This window comes from Pseudophryne corroboree, chromosome 7 (assembly GCF_028390025.1).
Source record: "Pseudophryne corroboree isolate aPseCor3 chromosome 7, aPseCor3.hap2, whole genome shotgun sequence".
Classification (NCBI taxonomy): domain Eukaryota; kingdom Metazoa; phylum Chordata; class Amphibia; order Anura; family Myobatrachidae; genus Pseudophryne; species Pseudophryne corroboree.
The window spans coordinates 61749958-61766537 of NC_086450.1; the positions used below are offsets into that span (position 1 = coordinate 61749958).

At 44.2% G+C, this 16580-nt stretch overlaps 1 protein-coding gene across 1 annotated transcript; it reads left to right on the forward strand.

Annotated features, from left to right (window-relative positions):
* The first annotated feature begins 631 nt into the window (after window positions 1-631).
* On the forward strand, window positions 632-6242 carry LOC134944556 (uncharacterized). The gene is made up of 5 exons (XM_063933215.1): window positions 632-1747; window positions 2188-2247; window positions 2882-2969; window positions 4178-4284; window positions 5587-6242. Exons 1-5 carry the CDS (start codon window positions 1663-1665, stop codon window positions 5901-5903), a joined length of 657 nt encoding a protein of 218 aa, XP_063789285.1. The 5' UTR covers window positions 632-1662; the 3' UTR covers window positions 5904-6242.
* The last annotated feature ends 10338 nt before the right edge of the window (window positions 6243-16580 follow it).

Here is a 16580-nt window from a genome sequence, read left to right on the forward strand (position 1 = left end):
GGGCGGAAACATTTGGTGTACCCCCATGCCGACTCACTTTGCAAAATGAACGACATATACATGACATTCCTATTAAATTAGTTGTATTGTGTGACCCAGCACACCCCGTCCAGTTACAGTTCATTTCCCGCTAACCTATGAATCATTAACCCATGGGTACCAAGAGTATTTTTGTGGCCACCAGAAAATATGGAGAGCATTTTTGTGATTGCTACACAATACTAAGAGCATATTAATGACTCCTACACAATACTAAGAGGATATTAGTGACCGCTACACAATACTTAGAGCATATTAGTGACCACTACACAATACTAAGATCATATTAGTGACCGCTGTGACCTCCAGACAATACTGAGAGCGTTATTGGAACCTCCAGTCAATACAGATAGCGTTAGTGTGACCGACAGACAATACAGAGAGTGTTATTGTGACCACCAGACAATATGGAGAACATTATTGTGACTTCCAGACAGTACGGAGAGCATTTTAGTAACCACTCCATTTATATTGCATTTTATGACAACGGGTGGAGGTAAAACATACATATTTCTTTTTCAGTTTTGTCAACAATTTTAAAACACACCATATAAGCCTATTGGACCTAATCCCAGCTAGCTGGCTACATGCAGTAGGTTACAGGTGGCATTATGACATCATTATGACATCACAGACACTAGGTGGTAATAAATTGCTGCTGCTGGGAGGTGCGGCTTTGATAGGTGAAGAAGGAGTTGTCGTCTAACAGACGAAGTTGAGAATGATGAAAATTATTCTTTTTACGATTTTTCTCATGGTGAGCTTGCTCACCATGGGGACCCAAGGCCGGCCTATATATCCATCTAAAGGTAAGGGGGAATTATTTCTAGGATTTTCTATTAGTAAGAATTAAAAAACAAAATTAAATAGGGCTACAGGCCTATTATCATAGCAGAGCCCTATGGCTGATGCGCCCTCCCTATTTGTTGTTATTATTATTTTAATTACAAAAATATAGGTCATTTATTTTTAAAGATATTGCAGTATTGTACATATTACTATGTTTTACATAATGGCAATTTGAAAAAAGAAGATTGAACACCCGTCACTTTATCAGACAGACAAGTGTTATGTTATTATTATATATACACTGCACTGTCTCTTATTTCCTTCTTTACACCGTGTGGGGTATTTTAGGGAGCGCCAGCTTCCAACACCCCTCTTATTCTGTATGTATTTATCACAGCATTTACCCGCCCACATTATGTGTCGCTGCGATATAAGTACCGATGTAATTCCTGTTCTGGTAACACTATCGTATAATGTCGCTGCCAGAGCAAAAGCATCAACAATCCTTCATTCCTGTGTCAGGGTTTTCTTTTTTCTGTGTCTAGTATTTATAGGATGTTTTATTATTACTACAGAGCAAATAATATAAATACAATGTGTAGATAGATAGATAGATAGATAGATAGATAGATAGATAGATAGATAGATAGATAGATAGATAGATAGATACTAGGGCCAAATACCAGCTAGCTGGCTCCATGCAGTAGGTCACAGGTGGCATTATGACATCATTATGACATCACAGACACTAGGTGGCAATAAATTGCTGCTGCTGGGAGGTGCGGCTTTGATAGGTGAAGAAGGAGTTGTCGTCTAAGGATGAAGTGAAGAGCAATGAAGTTTATACTTTATGCGATTTTTCTCATGGTGAGCTTGCTCACCATGGGGACCCAAGGCCGGCCTATATATCCATCTAAAGGTAAGGGGGAATTATTTCTAGGATTTTCTATTAGTAAGGACTAAAAAACAAAATTAAATAGGGTAACAGGACTATTATCATAGCAGAGCACTATGGCTGATGCGCCCACCCTATTTGTTGATATTATTATTTTAATTACATAAATATATGCTATTTCTTTTTAAACATATTGCAGTATTGTACATGTTACTATGACATCATTATGACATCATAGACACTAGGTGGTAGTAAATTGCTGCAAATAGATAGATAGATAGATAGATAGATAGATAATCTCTTGCTGTGAAATGCTCTCTTTTGAGTCTCCATGCACTATTACATCACTGTGTCACAGAATACTCTGTAGTTATATAATGTCTAAGTAATACACACGTGACCTTAATAAAGACACACAAACACACACATATGTATAATGTATGTCTTTCTGTTTATTTTTAAAGGCTCGGCAGAGGCGCCATTGGCGCAAGCTGCTCAATCGAGGAGCTTTAATTGGCATCAAGGTACAGTAATTGTTGTATTTGTTGCTTTACACCAATTCCTTTAATGTATAAGTGTAAATGAAGATATTTACCGTGTTGGCTGGGAATGACATTATTAGTCCCCTATAGTTACATACTCCCTCTATGGATGGTTATAGCAGTGTGTGTCAGAGAGGCGCCTCAGGCAGCAGTACAGCTCTGCAGGCGGCACACATAGGCCTGTACATGTCACTGTCTCATACACGGCCCTGTGACAGGATTACTGGTCAGCTTCTAAATTACACAGGAGTCAGCCATTCTTATCCTGGCCATAAATAACCACACGCGATAGGCCGGCAGCAGTCATGTGCGCATTGTCCCCTCCTGATAGGCTCATTATCCGGCCAATTGTCAGATATCAGCGGCAGTATCACAGCATCCATTATGTAGGCAGTTTACACACACCCCAGCCTTACTGATCTGTCTCTCTAAGGGGGGTATGCAATTAGCCCTGTTAAGCACTGGCATTGGGGCACCAGGTGAGTGAATTAGCAGTGGTAAATTACTGCGGCTAATTGAATACACCATAAGTGTAATAATTCCCCATATCCAATGTCTCTATACACATGTAACGTTTCTCACATGCGTCTCTCATCTGTCTTTCTTTCCTGAACAGTTACACTGGACTGGAAAACCGTGGGTACCAACATCGGTTTCATTGGACTAGTGATACTTGCCGGAATGTGCCTTTGCTGTACTGCATAGTAAGTTACTAACATTCTGTACACATTATATTACAGTAGATAGGTTCTCTAACCTCAAATATCTACTTTTCCTGAAGCACTTGTCACTTACACATGATGGAGGAAACCATTTTGTGTATTTAACCAATATTCATAAGGATGCAGCCTAACACCTCAACAGGACCCATTTCCTCATGAATATTGCTCATCAGGTGCCTTAGTGACACCATTGGTACCCAGTGAATGGGTAGGCTGCATTCCTGTGCATTTTGGTTTAATCCCACAAAATAGCTGCCTCGTATAGTACAGGAGGAGACATCTAATTTCCTTATCACCTATCTGGGATGTATGAGGAAGTATGGGGTTATTTTATGGGCAAAGTCTGGTCATATGGGAGTCCTAGATTATGTATTTGTAAATGATGAGGTTTCTAAGTATACTGTATATAGAGCAGTAGTGGTTTAGACCTCAGAGGACAGAACTAATGGGTGCTTACACGGGGCATGTGTACCCATAGAGGTGAAGAATTTAATTGCTCCGGTGGATACCCATAACATTTGGGCACCCACAAAACAAATGAATCCCCCCCATTGAGTCTGTACCTAGTGAAGGGTGAGCACACAGAGTCAGAGCCGCTTAAAGGGAGTAGAAGACAAGAGACAAGTATCACTGGAAGTGAGGATAGTGCTAAGGATGATACATGAGGAAGAAGGGTCCTGCCTGTGAGAACTTATATGCTTAGGGGAGAGGTGAACAGTTGGTGGGTGAACTGGGGAGAAGAGTAGGAGAGGGGAGGAGGGAGCAACAGAATTAGGATGAGGGGATGGGTGGTAGGCTCTGAGGAAGATGTGTGTTTTTGTTTTAGCGCCCGTTTGAAGCTGAAAATATCCAGACTTTTCCTCTTTGACCAATTGCAAAGTACACAGTATACACAATGCAATTGTCAGTATACATTATATTCCGGGGTTTTATATGACCATCTATTGCATTGGAATACTGAAAATGAAATAACAATCATTTATAAATCACCTTCAGTGAAGGTGTCATTATGGGAATTGCAGAACGTCATTAGAACAATGAGTTAGACTATGAATATGGCAGAACTTGAGTAGAACACAAAGAGAATGAGAATTATGGCTCAGTGATGGATACATCGGGGGAACAGGTCTCTGGGCTGCGCTCTGTGCACTATTGTACCCTGACAGCTTCTCCTTATTGTTATATTTCAGCTTCCAATCATTGAAGGAGTGTCTGAGTAACGCCTTCCATCGGCTGATTTACGGAGTAGTGCAAGATGACATCGAGTCACTACTGCAGCAACATCTACCCCAGCGAGGTAATTATACTTATTACTACTACAAAGATGTCACTGCCAGGTATTTCTTATACTGAGGGAGCCGACACCTGCACTGCGCACTTGTCTCACTACAACTGTCAGTAATAATTCTGTATAGTTACTAATTTACATATCACATTACTACAGAGGGTCAGGCAGCCACCAGGGGCGCCCTAAGTTGTGTTCTATAAAATTATTCACATCAGTCCCTGCACCACTGGAGCTTACAGACCTTACAGTAATGTCTTATCACTCACACAAATACACAGGATCTACCAGTATGTTTTTGTCAGTGCATGCTGATACTTGTAGTTTGGGAGGGATGGGTTTTTTTTATCCTTTATTACTGAAGCTATAATTTATAGTTCTGTCAGGCAAGATACAGTAACTCATACAGCATGCAGTACCTTCTAGCACCTCCAGGGGGAGTATTACACTTACAGTACATACAGTATATACACCCTACTGTACAGAGATTATTCCTGCCCACCTCAGATCCCCCACTCCAGACATAAAGGCCCTCATTCCGAGTCGTTCGCTCGGTAATTTTCTTCGCATCGCAGTGAAATTCCGCTTAGTACGCATGCGCAATATTCGCACTGCGACTGCGCCAAGTAATTTTACAATGAAGATAGTATTTTTACTCACGGCTTTTTCTTCGCTCTGGCGAACGTAGTGTGATTGACAGGAAATGGGTGTTACTGGGCGGAAACAGGCCGTTTTATGGGCGTGTGGATAAAAACGCTACCGTTTCCGGAAAAAACGCAGGAGTGGCCGGAGAAACGGGGGAGTGTCTGGGCGAACGCTGGGTGTGTTTATGATGTCAAACCAGGAACGACAAGCACTGAACTGAACGCAGATGCCGAGTAAGTCTGAAGCTACTCTGAAACTGCTAAGTAGTTTGTAATCGCAATATTGCGAATACATCGGTCGCAATTTTAAGAAGCTAAGATACACTCCCAGTAGGCGTAGGCTTAGCGTGAGCAACTCTGCTAAATTCGCCTTGCGAGCGATCAACTCGGAATGAGGGCCAATGTGTGTGTTTCTGCACATGTACAATGTAGAACAACATATTCTTACCATGGGCTTGTGTCCAACCCTTAGTAGGGCCCACGGTGCCACCAAATCAGTAACATGGAGAAAATATTTATTTTATTTTACTTGATATTAGGACAGTGCTTTATATTACACATGATGACATCACTCCTGCTTTATTATAGCTTCATAACTAAGTCTAGAATAGTCAATGTTTTTTGTAGTTCTGTACTTACATTTTCTTGTGATTTTTTTCATGGTCAACAGCACACAGATACCTGGAATTGGACGATGATGATGATGAAGATGAAGAACCCCGTGGAAAAGATCGCTACCATGTGAAACACGAGATGGGACATCATCAGAGAGACCACCGCCAGAAATACCATGTGGCAGAGCGTCATAACATCATGCGCAACGGGAGAAAGGACCCCAGGCAGATGAAGAAAGAACAAAAACCATCAATAAAGAAGATCTTAAAGAAGCCAATCCAGAAACTGAATGTGAAAAAATTTGTGCCGAAAGCGCCCAAGATCGTCCAGAAATTGAAGGTGCCCAAATTCATCAAAAAAATGAGGCGCTAAAAGTCACCATTCAGGAAGGACGGCATTAACAACCCTGTCCTGTGGTGATTTTCTGGTCTGGATGCTCGGCTGTTTCTGGCTTCAGAGGCTTGATGGTGCCTATTACATTCGCCTGGCCGGTCCTGCCTTGGATACTGTGGCACTGACCATCGTGCGCAGACTGCAAACATCTTGGAGGCCTCCTGCTGGTCTCTCTGTCATTCCTGGTACTGCCGCTGACACCGCACTCTAGTGCTGGGCTACGTGGAGCTGGTCTCTGCTGTGGCTTCTTATCCATTCTGAGTGCTGGTGGTTAACATCAAAAATTTGCCTAACTTAATAAAGATCTTCTTGGGCACTTTTGTGTATTTGTAAATTGAAAACATAGACTTTAAGGTATTGGAAAACAGCACACAAGGGCATCAAGCATTGAGCTAGGAAAGGATTACATTGCGCAACTTTGTATTAACAATGTAGCAATTAAGGGGTAATTCAGACCTGATTGCTAGAGTACGATTTCTGCAGCCCTGGGATCAGGTAGTCGCCGCCTACAGGGTGAGGGGAAAAGTGGTGTGCATGTGTGCGTTCGCATTTGTAGCAGAGCTGCACAAACATCAGTTTGTGCAGTCTCTGCTCAGCCCAGGAATTACTCTGCCGCTGCGATGGATTGCTGGTGATTGTGACTGGAGTTGATGTCAGACACCTTCCCTCCAAACGCCTGGTCTCTCCTGCTTTTCTCTGAACACTCCTTTAAAACGGTCAGTTGGCACCCAAAAATGGCCTCTTCCTGTCAATCACCTTGCGATCGCCCGTGCGATTGCTTTTTTCGCACCATCCCGTCGCTAGGCACCGATGCCCGGTGTAGTCATCCAACACGCCGGCGCATTGCGGTGCATATGCATGCGCAGTTCAGATCTGATCGCCCGCTGTGCGAAAACTCACAGCAGCGATCAGATCTATATTACCCCCTAAATGCGTATCAGGTGATGTATATTTAGTCAGCGATGTTCTCCCGTCGGGTATCCACTCAGTAGTGTATATGTCACGGCACTCCCTATAGACACTTGATAGGTGGCTGCTCAGTCTGTCAGTGAACTGATGGAATAGTCCGTGTATGAATCTGGTAAACGTAGAGATGAGACAAGCACCTAACAGTGTAGTAGATTTAAAAATTAATATACATATTCTTACTATTAATTGTGCATACCGGATTCCACTCCTCTCCCGAGCGGCTCTCAGATTTCTCAACCCCTCCGAGTAGTGGCAGCTTCTTCTTATCAAGGACTGATAAGTGGTGTTTGGATGGATGTCCTTACCCCAGTATTAGCCAGTGTCACCAACAATTCATAAGTCCATATTGAATAAAACCAGTCAATTATTAGAGCATAACAGAAAGTACAGTGGACCAACGCATTTCGCCCTTTTCTGGGTTTTTTCATGGGTATAAAATATAGATTATTATGGATGTAATGCAAAACCATAGTGTTTATTAGTAAAATACATTAAAGTATATTAATAAAATGTGAAGACAAATTCATAGATATATGTACATACATATAAAAAGGACTTTGTACGTAGGTATATGTAAACATAAGTCAGCAGATGGATCAAGTCAATATCAGAAAAATGTCTTTAATCTCCAATTAGTCTATTATATAAAGGTGAGGGCTACAGATAAACAATGTCCAGATTTGGGATGGTACTGCATATTACCAGTTTTGTGGTGCAGTGGCCTTCCTGAGGCCTTTGATAAAGCTTCAAGCTATAACAGTGAAATGCGTCAGTCCCGTTCCTGAAAGCAGCGATCGCCTCAAGAACTTCCAATTGTTCTCCATTGGATCCATATTTTGCTTGAGGGTCTCCAGTCCACACCATGTTTAGAGGAGATCCACTGGCTATGTGTTGGAACCTTGTGCACATTGTTGCAGAGTTGGAGACTCTTCACCATGGAACTGGTAATATATTGTCCCAAAGGTGGACATTGTTTACCATAAAGGGGCTTATTTATGTATTATTTTTTGAAGCCCTCACCCTGGGATTTTGGGATTTTAAATCTGGATTTCAGGGTTTAGGATTGCGTGCATGACATGATTTTAGCTGTTTTTATATATCTCCACGAAATCCATAACCCAAGATTCGTTTTTCAATCTGAATTCCGAACCAAAACACTTCAGGGTGGTTTTACAAAACCAAAACTAAAACACGATGATGAAATTACAACTAATTACAACTAAATCCATAACACGAGACTGCGCACATCTCTAATATTTGTATAATTTAACCCCAAAATACCGGGATTTGTTTTAAGGAGAAAATGGTTGTTTTAAATCCCATGGCAAAATAACGCATAAAATTGTTGATTTTGTCGCATCGCTCTTTGTTACACTTTTCTCTTAAGGGGGGTACACACAGAGAGATCCGTTCTTATAATCTAGGCAATCTGACTAGATTGCTTATATTTTAAGCACAGATCTCTCGTGTGTATGCCCCACAGCGATAGCGAGGGACGGGCCCGCACGTCGCTGTCGCCAGTGCCAGATTGACAGATCGCTCAACACACATCTCTCCCTATGTGTACTACCCATAGCCAGATTAAGGGGGGTCCGCAGGGCATACAGTATCCCGGGCCCCCCTTTGTTAGGGGGCCCCCCAGCTAGAGCACACTGACATCGCTAGCTTTCCGTCTCACGCAGTAGCAGAGCCAGATAGCCAGAATGTGAGCAGGGCAGTATACACTGAGAGCAGGGCAGTATGCATTGCAGGCAGAGGGGATGCGGTCAAGAACCCGCCAGATGGATTCCCGGCGGTCGAAATACCGACACCGGGATCCCGACCGGCACAATCCCAACATATTCTCCCTCTGTGGGTGTCCACGACACCCATAGAGGGAGAATAAATTAGTGTGCCAAGCGTAGCAAGGCACCGGGCCCGCAAAGGGCTGCGTTGCGCTCGCCCCCCTGTCGGGATTGAGCCGGTCGGGATCCCGGTGTCGGTATTCCGACCACCGTGATCACGTCCGGTGGGATTTCGTACTGATCCCAGGCAGAGTATCAGGTTTTATGAGCTACTGATTGAGCTTTCTGATCAGAGGAGAGATAGGAGGGTGGAGAGAGCTGTAAGTGACCCAAGGATCCAGCTTCTCCTCCTCTCTGCCTGGGTGTCTGGGTCCTATGTAACCTGGCATTATTCAACTATTAGCTTAAATCTAATATACCTAGGGTGACCATATTATCCCTTTTACCTGGGACGCTCATGGATTACACAGGTTCTGTGGCTGGCTGGCTTCAAGCGTACATTTCATGAGCGTCCCAAGTAAAATGGATAATATGGTCACTCTAAATATACCCCATTGGATTAAATTTAATATACACAAACCATACATCCTAACATGACCCAGTCCTGGAGGGATAACATGCTAACTTAAGTTATGATTGCAATCACCTGTGGTGAAGCACCTTTCTTATCTATTAAATAGTTCAACACAGGTGACACCAATCATATATTAAGAAGAAAGTCCAGGTAGAGAGCATTTTGTCCCTCCTGGAATGGGTCATGTTGGGGGGGTATGCACAATCTGAAATACACTCCCCCGCCTTCCACCGGGGACCCTCTTGTCTTAAGTGCCCCGGTCACCCCGAAGGCTTAATCCGGCCCTGCAGTAAGACCAGTGGAACTTATGAAGTGGAGGTAAGGAAATATCAGGAGGGCTATACTTGGGCAGGCCCAAGGCCTGAGCCCCCCTGATATTTTCATACCCCCACTTCAAAATAATGACACAATGACCTGCGTCTAATGCCAAGGGTCATTTACCAGCAACATGACCTCTCTGCTTGCCTAACATGCACAGCACCACATTACAGCACAGCACCCATCGCAGGACAGCACCACTCACTCATCAGAGCACAGCATCCCCTCACAGCACCCGTCACAGCACAACACCCCTCATGCGTCACAGCACACCTCATGCATCACAGCACGCCTCACAGAGTCCATCACAGCACAGCACCCCTTTCCTATGCCAGCACAGCACCCTCCACCTGTCACAGCACCCTCCACAGCATCTGTCACAGTACAGCTCCCTTCTCCCATCACAGCACCCCTCACCCATTACAGCACAGCACTCATCACCAATCACAGCACAGCACCCCTCACAGCATCCATGACAGCACAGCACCCCTTACACATTACAGCACCTCACTTGTCACCAATCACAGCACAGCACCCCTCACAGCATCCGTAACAACACAGCACCCCTCTCCCATCACAGCACCCCTCACCCATTACAGCACAGCACCCCTCTTCCATCACAGCACAGCATCCCTCACAAACCACAGTATAGCTTTCTTCACCTCAAAGCACAGCACCCCTCACAGCCCACCACCACTCTCCCCTCACATCTCAGCACCCCTAACCTTACAGCAGAGCCCAGCTCCCCTCCCCTCATGGCAGGGGATTGAGTGACAGAGACTCATGGTCTCTGCCAGTAGCAGCAGCGACCGCCTCACTGACTGCCGCTTTAAAAATACGGCATTCTCGCCCGAAGTCCCGTACCTCCGGCAACTCGAACCCTATTTACATTTACCCCTTGGAGAGAGATAAAGTGGACAGGGATAAAGTACCAGGCAACCAGCTCCTAACTGTCACTTGTAACCTGGCAGTTATGAGCTGATTGGCTGGTACGTTATCTCGGTCCACTTCATCTCTCCCCAGGGCTTAGTACATAGACCGCATAGATAGTAAACTCCACTGGGACAGGGACTGATGTGGATGGCTGACATAATCTCATGTGCAGGGGCACTCTCCTCTGAGCACCAGAAACCCCCCTCCCTCGCCCCCATGCATCTTACCTTGCTCCAGCAAGCAGGTCCCTTCTCCTACGTGGCGCCATCTTCCCAGTGGTATTCGGAAGATGTCATATACACCCAAGAGAGCACAGTGCCAGAGTCTTTGCTTTCACTGCGCGGCACCATCTTCCCGAAGATGTCACTGGGAAGATGGCGCCGCAGAGGAGGAGGGACGTGCTTCCCGGTACACAAGATAAGTATACTATAGGTGCAGGATGTGTGCTTTGGTCCCCCCCTGTATCCATGGTCCCTTGTGCACCGTACACTCTGCACCTATTATGAGGTGGAATGTTGGGTGCGCCAGACGCAGACGGCAGATATACATATGTTTTTGATTACGACAGAAAATGAACAAGAACTGAGCTTCTTGAAGAGAAGTCCATTTATCTGTGAGTTACTGAGTAACTGAGAGATGAATGAGCCCCCAGGCAGGTGTCAGGGTTTGGGGAAATGAGAGATAGAGGCCCCTATATAACACGCAGAGGAGAGTTTGCTGAAAGACCTGTTCCGTACAATTATAAAGCAGTAAACATGTTTTCCAGGACTGAAAGGAACATAAGCCGGCTTTAATTACCTCTGTATCCAGGGCTGTCAATGCTCTTCTGTCGTACAGCCTGTGTATTCACTACAAAGCCATATTAGGGCAGCTTGTTTCATGTGGAGTAATTCATAAGAGGGGAGACAGGTCATTTAACTTTATTAGGATTGCTGTGTATACTTGAATATTTTAAAATAGGGTCAGCCATTAATGATGTTTACTGTTTCCCTATTTCAACTGTGGTTTAAAACTAACAAGCTAAACGTTGACTGAAGAGGGTATTAAGCCTAGCAGGCAAACATTGTCCAGCTCTAACTTCCTGTAACCTCCTACATGTAATAGCAGAGAGGGACCTCTTTCCCCCTGCCCTGTATTTTGTACTTATATATTAATATTAGAGATGTACGAGGAGACTCATGTTTTGGTTCTAATTTCATCAGCGTGTTTTGGTTTTGTAAAATCACCCTCAAGTGTTTTGGTTTGGAATTCGGATTTAAAATCCGTATCTTTGGTTTTGGATTTCTTGAAAATGGATAAAAACAGCTAAAATCATGTAATTTTTACAATTCATCATGAAAATCCTGTAATTTAAAATCCGAATTCCGAGCCGCAGGAAGATCCGAACCGGGACTTGGTTCATATCAGATCTCCTCGGGAGATCCAGACCAGGTTTTTGATCAGTTTGGATCCACAAAATACAGGTGGGTTCAGATTTCTAGAGAACCGTGCCTCTATTAGGGGTACGTTTACGAAGCAGTGATAAGAGTGGAGAATTGAGCCAGTGGAGATGTTGCCCATGGCAACCAATCAGCATTGAAGTAACATCTATAATTTGCATACTATAAAATGATACAGAGCTGCTGATTGGTTGATGGGGAAATTTCTCCACTGGCTCACTTCTCCACTCTTATCACTGCTTAGTAAATGTTCCCCTTATAATCTCTAATTAATATTATACTATGTTTATTCAATGTATACTGTGCTACAGGAAAATATTTTGCTAATATACAATATTAGGTGATGTTAAGATCTGAAGTCATTATCATCTTTTACATACCTTCTGATATTTCTAATCTTTGTAGGTCTAAAAGCGGTGGGGCTTACAAGGAAGTGGCTTTGCCTAAAGCAAGTGTGGACTAGAGTGGCTGGACTGGGCATGGCTGAGTGGGGGTGGAGTTTAGGCCCAGATTTATCAAGCCTTGGAAAGTGAAAAATTACACAGTAATAAAGTACCAACCAATCAGACTCTAACTGTCATTTTTCCAACAGAACCTGTAACATGGCAGTTAGGAGCTGGTTGGTTAGTACTTTATCAACGTACAATTTATCACTCTTCAAGGCTTGATAAAACTGGGCCTTATGGGGGGTACTCATGGAGCGATCGCTGCTTAAAATCTAAGCAATCTGACTAGATTGCTTAGATTTTAAGCAGCGATCACTCCGTGTGTACCCCTAACAGCGATAGCGATGCGCAGCCCCGCACAACGCTATCGCTGGTGCTAAATCTAGCAGGTCGATCACTTTACCCGCTGTTCTGAGCGGGGGTAGAGATGTGTGCTGAGCGAACCGCTCAGCACACATCTCTACCCAAATCGGCCTATGAATACGGCCCTTAAGTTTGAGAAGGCATGAGGGGCGGATTTATGGATCAGGCTTTCAGCAGCTGCTGAAATGGGGCACTGGAAAGCTCTGATGCAAGTGCATACCTCCAAACTTCTTGTTTCTCCAAAGTGGGACACACGAGCGGCGAAGCCATGCGCGCTCCCGAAAAAGGGGTGTGACCTAAGAAAAGGTGACGTGGCTTCACAGGACCCGCACTTGCGAGCCATGTCCCCGTTTTCGTCACTGAGGGGGCATGCCCAGCGCACTGTGAGCTGCTGGCATGCCCCCTCTCCCTCTGACTCCAATGAATAGACGCTGTGCGCATGCGCACAGCGTCTATTCACTGCTGCTCTGCTAATCAGGGCAGCGCATGCAGGATCCTCCCAACTGCCCCCCCACCCCCACTGCGGCACACTGCGGCCCGCGGGTGGGACAGCGGGACAGTCCCCAAAAAACGGGACTGTCCCGCGAAAATCGGGACCGTTGGGAGGTATGCAGGTGGCCTGCTGTGTGGCCCCTAGGCACGTGGAAGGCAGGAATTTATTTTGGAATGACTTTTAAATATTTGTTGGAATGAGTTTATATAGTTTCAACAAATTCTGTACAATAAGAGAGATAAAGAGAAGGTAGTGATATCAATATGGGGAGGTAAACAGGTCTTTGCCCTGCAGAACCTTTATTTATAAAGTTATTTATAAAACCCACACACATTCCACAGTGCTTTACAGAGAAAATGTCATTCACATCAGTCCCTGCCCCAGTGAAGCTTGCAATCTATAGCCCCTGTCACATGTTCACACATACACATTATTTGTCAGTATCCAATTAACCTACCAGCATGTTTTTGAAGTGCGGGAAAGCAGAAGCACTCATGGGAGAACATACAAACTCCACACAGATAAGCCAGAATCAGGAATTGTACTCATGACTTCAGTGCTGTGAGGCAGTAATTGTAACCATTCCATTATGCCAACTGTGGGGTCCAAACGCTTTGGCTTGTAGGCCACAGTTATAAACCATATATAACAATGCATGCTGATCTCTCTCTCTCTCTCTCTCTCTCTCTATATATATATATATATACCGCAACTACCACCGAAGTGGAAGGTGCACTCTCGCTGAAATCAGTCTATGAATCCAATGGTTGAATCAACTCAGTTTAATCAGGTTCAAAAACTGATGCCGTCAATCATCGACGTTTCGGTCCATATGTGGACCTTTATCAAGATAGGCACTTCACAACATCTAGACAATAGATATTAAAAAAACAATTAAAATCAATGAAATATGAAAAACAAACCAAATCACCCACACCACCACCACCAGTGCCTCCCAGGCCCTAATGACAGTCAAACAAATGGCTGGACAATATTAAACGTGTTTAACATGTATCAAGTGCCCATATTTCAGTAATACAGAAAAACCTCCACCTGCACCTCATGCCTCAATGAGGTACACATGTATCTAACTGGTGAGATTACCTGGACAAAACACCAATGCCAGTGTAACCTGATGTAAGGTTCCTTTTTATAGGGGACCTATGGTAATTAGAATGAGACATGTAACATGTCAAGCAACCAACCCAAAACAGCTTAAAATAAAGCACAAACAGCTTAATATAAATCATACCTGGTGCATAATAAGACAACATTTAGCAGCTATTATTCAATCAGCTAGGGTCAGCAAGTCTTCTATAATCAAAAGAGAAGAAAGTACTTACAGACTATTCAAAAAGCAAACACCACAGGTAGCAGCAGAGGTAGCATACTTACAGCTCAGGTGCCATGAGCCTACTGATAGCTGCATGGGACCAAATCAGGGCTATTTAAGGCATACTTGCTTACTTTTGAATAAGCGTTTCAGGGAGATTGTGAAAGTAACACCTATCAGCACGGGCGGATATTGCTACATAGGAGAGGCGTGTCATGAAAATGACTTACATCCAAATGTAAATGAGCCCCAAAGTTATTAAGATCTATTTGTTGAAGAAAAAAACAGTGATATTTTACAGGATTTGTTCATGTATTGTGTTTTACAAGAGGTTCCATATACTGTAAGTGGCCCTAGGGATCACTGTGCCTTATAACCAATGCAGGGAAATGGCACTAATGATCCCATTTGAATGTATATATCTCTGATTTCTTTTTCCCCCAAGAATGTAACAGCTGCATAATGGGATAAGGTGTAATCAGGGAGATTGCGGGGCTATTCAGGGAGTGAGGGAGATTGCTGCTATTTCAGGGAGTCTCCTGCAGAATGAGGGAGGTTAGGCAACTATGATTTAAGGCACTCATATATATATGCTACAGAGCTCATTTACTAGCATTGTAGAACTGCAACAAACCATAGTAACAGGGCCGGCAACAGGGGGGGTCAAAGGGGACACCTGTACCGGCCCCCAAGGATCAGTGGGGCCCCAAGTATATGCCACTTAGTGTACGGCAGGGAACCATCATGGAGTTATTGGGGAGAGACAGACAGACAGACCGTGGTGTGTGTGGGGGAGGAAGGAGAGATATACATATTTATATATCTGTATACTGTAGATAATAAAACATATTTATTTATTTAATAACAGTTTATTATATGCAGCAGCAAATTCCGTTGCTCTGAGGGGGCCCCAGAGATATCACTGTACCGGGCCCCAAGATGTCTGTTGCCGGCCCTGCATAGTAACCCATCAGACACTTGCTTGATCAAACCTAATTGCTGATTGGTTAATAGTACAACACCTAAATGGCCTGTTAGTACATATGCTCCATGTCTCTGTCCCCAGACTCATTAAGGTTAGTGAGAAATGTTTTCTTCTTTCTCCGCTCATAAATATAAAGAATAATTTCTTGATGGTAATATGTGTAGAACGTTAATTTGTGATACACAATGGCCTCTTTCTCTCCTCGCCTGGTCCTGGCTCCACGGGAAGCAGTGATGTAGTGCTCTTGTCCACAGCATTCGCACCTATGCTGCACCTATAAAATAATTAGACTATTTGTCTTATGAATGTTTTCCAAGAGGCCTCTGAGCAGGAATGAAATCGTCCATTGAGTCCTCAGCTTCCGTCTTCTGTTCAGCCCAGTGCCACTTCCCACAGAAAGACACATCCACTGGGGACCCACCAGGAGCAACGGGTTTCCTGCACGATCATAACATATGACCCCGTATAAAGAAGTATTATGGCAAATGCTTTTAGTCTTGATTAGTATATTATTGTTATCCTTTATTTGTAAAGCACAGCCCTCCGGGCTACACAGCCGGGGAACAGAGCACACCCAAGCCTGTGATAATAGGAATGTCAGCATGTTATGCTTTATAAAACATTATGGGTCCTGGATCTGAGTGGGACGCAGTGCCGATATTCCTGCAAATGGTCGATGTTTTGCAACTGCGCATGTGTCTTAGTAGCTGAGAAGTCGCACAGCGGCTGCGTCCCACAGTGTGTGCACAGAGGCGCAGCAGCGATTGAGACGCGCGGTATCAGAAATGTATTCAGCGTTCCTGGTCGGAGACGTGGAGGTGGCTTAGCGTATGCATGGAAATGGTCCGTCTTATGGGCGTGGTATCAGAGTGTCGCTGGTGTGTCGCTGAAAGCAGTTACGTACAGAGACGTTCAACCGCTCACCTAGGCGGCCATACTCAGACGGAGAATCTGCACCGGCTATGGGACTGGTGCAAATTTCAGTGGTTTGACTGATGGTTGCGCCTAAAGGTGCACCT

Coding starts and splice junctions, on each gene's coding strand:
- LOC134944556 (XM_063933215.1), top strand. CDS start 1,663: ATGAAGTTTATACTTTATGCGATTTTTCTCATGGTGAGCTTGCTCACC. Junction 2,248..2,881: donor GAGCTTTAATTGGCATCAAG/GTACAGTAATTG, acceptor TTTCCTGAACAG/TTACACTGGACTGGAAAACC. Junction 2,970..4,177: donor TGCCTTTGCTGTACTGCATA/GTAAGTTACTAA, acceptor GTTATATTTCAG/CTTCCAATCATTGAAGGAGT.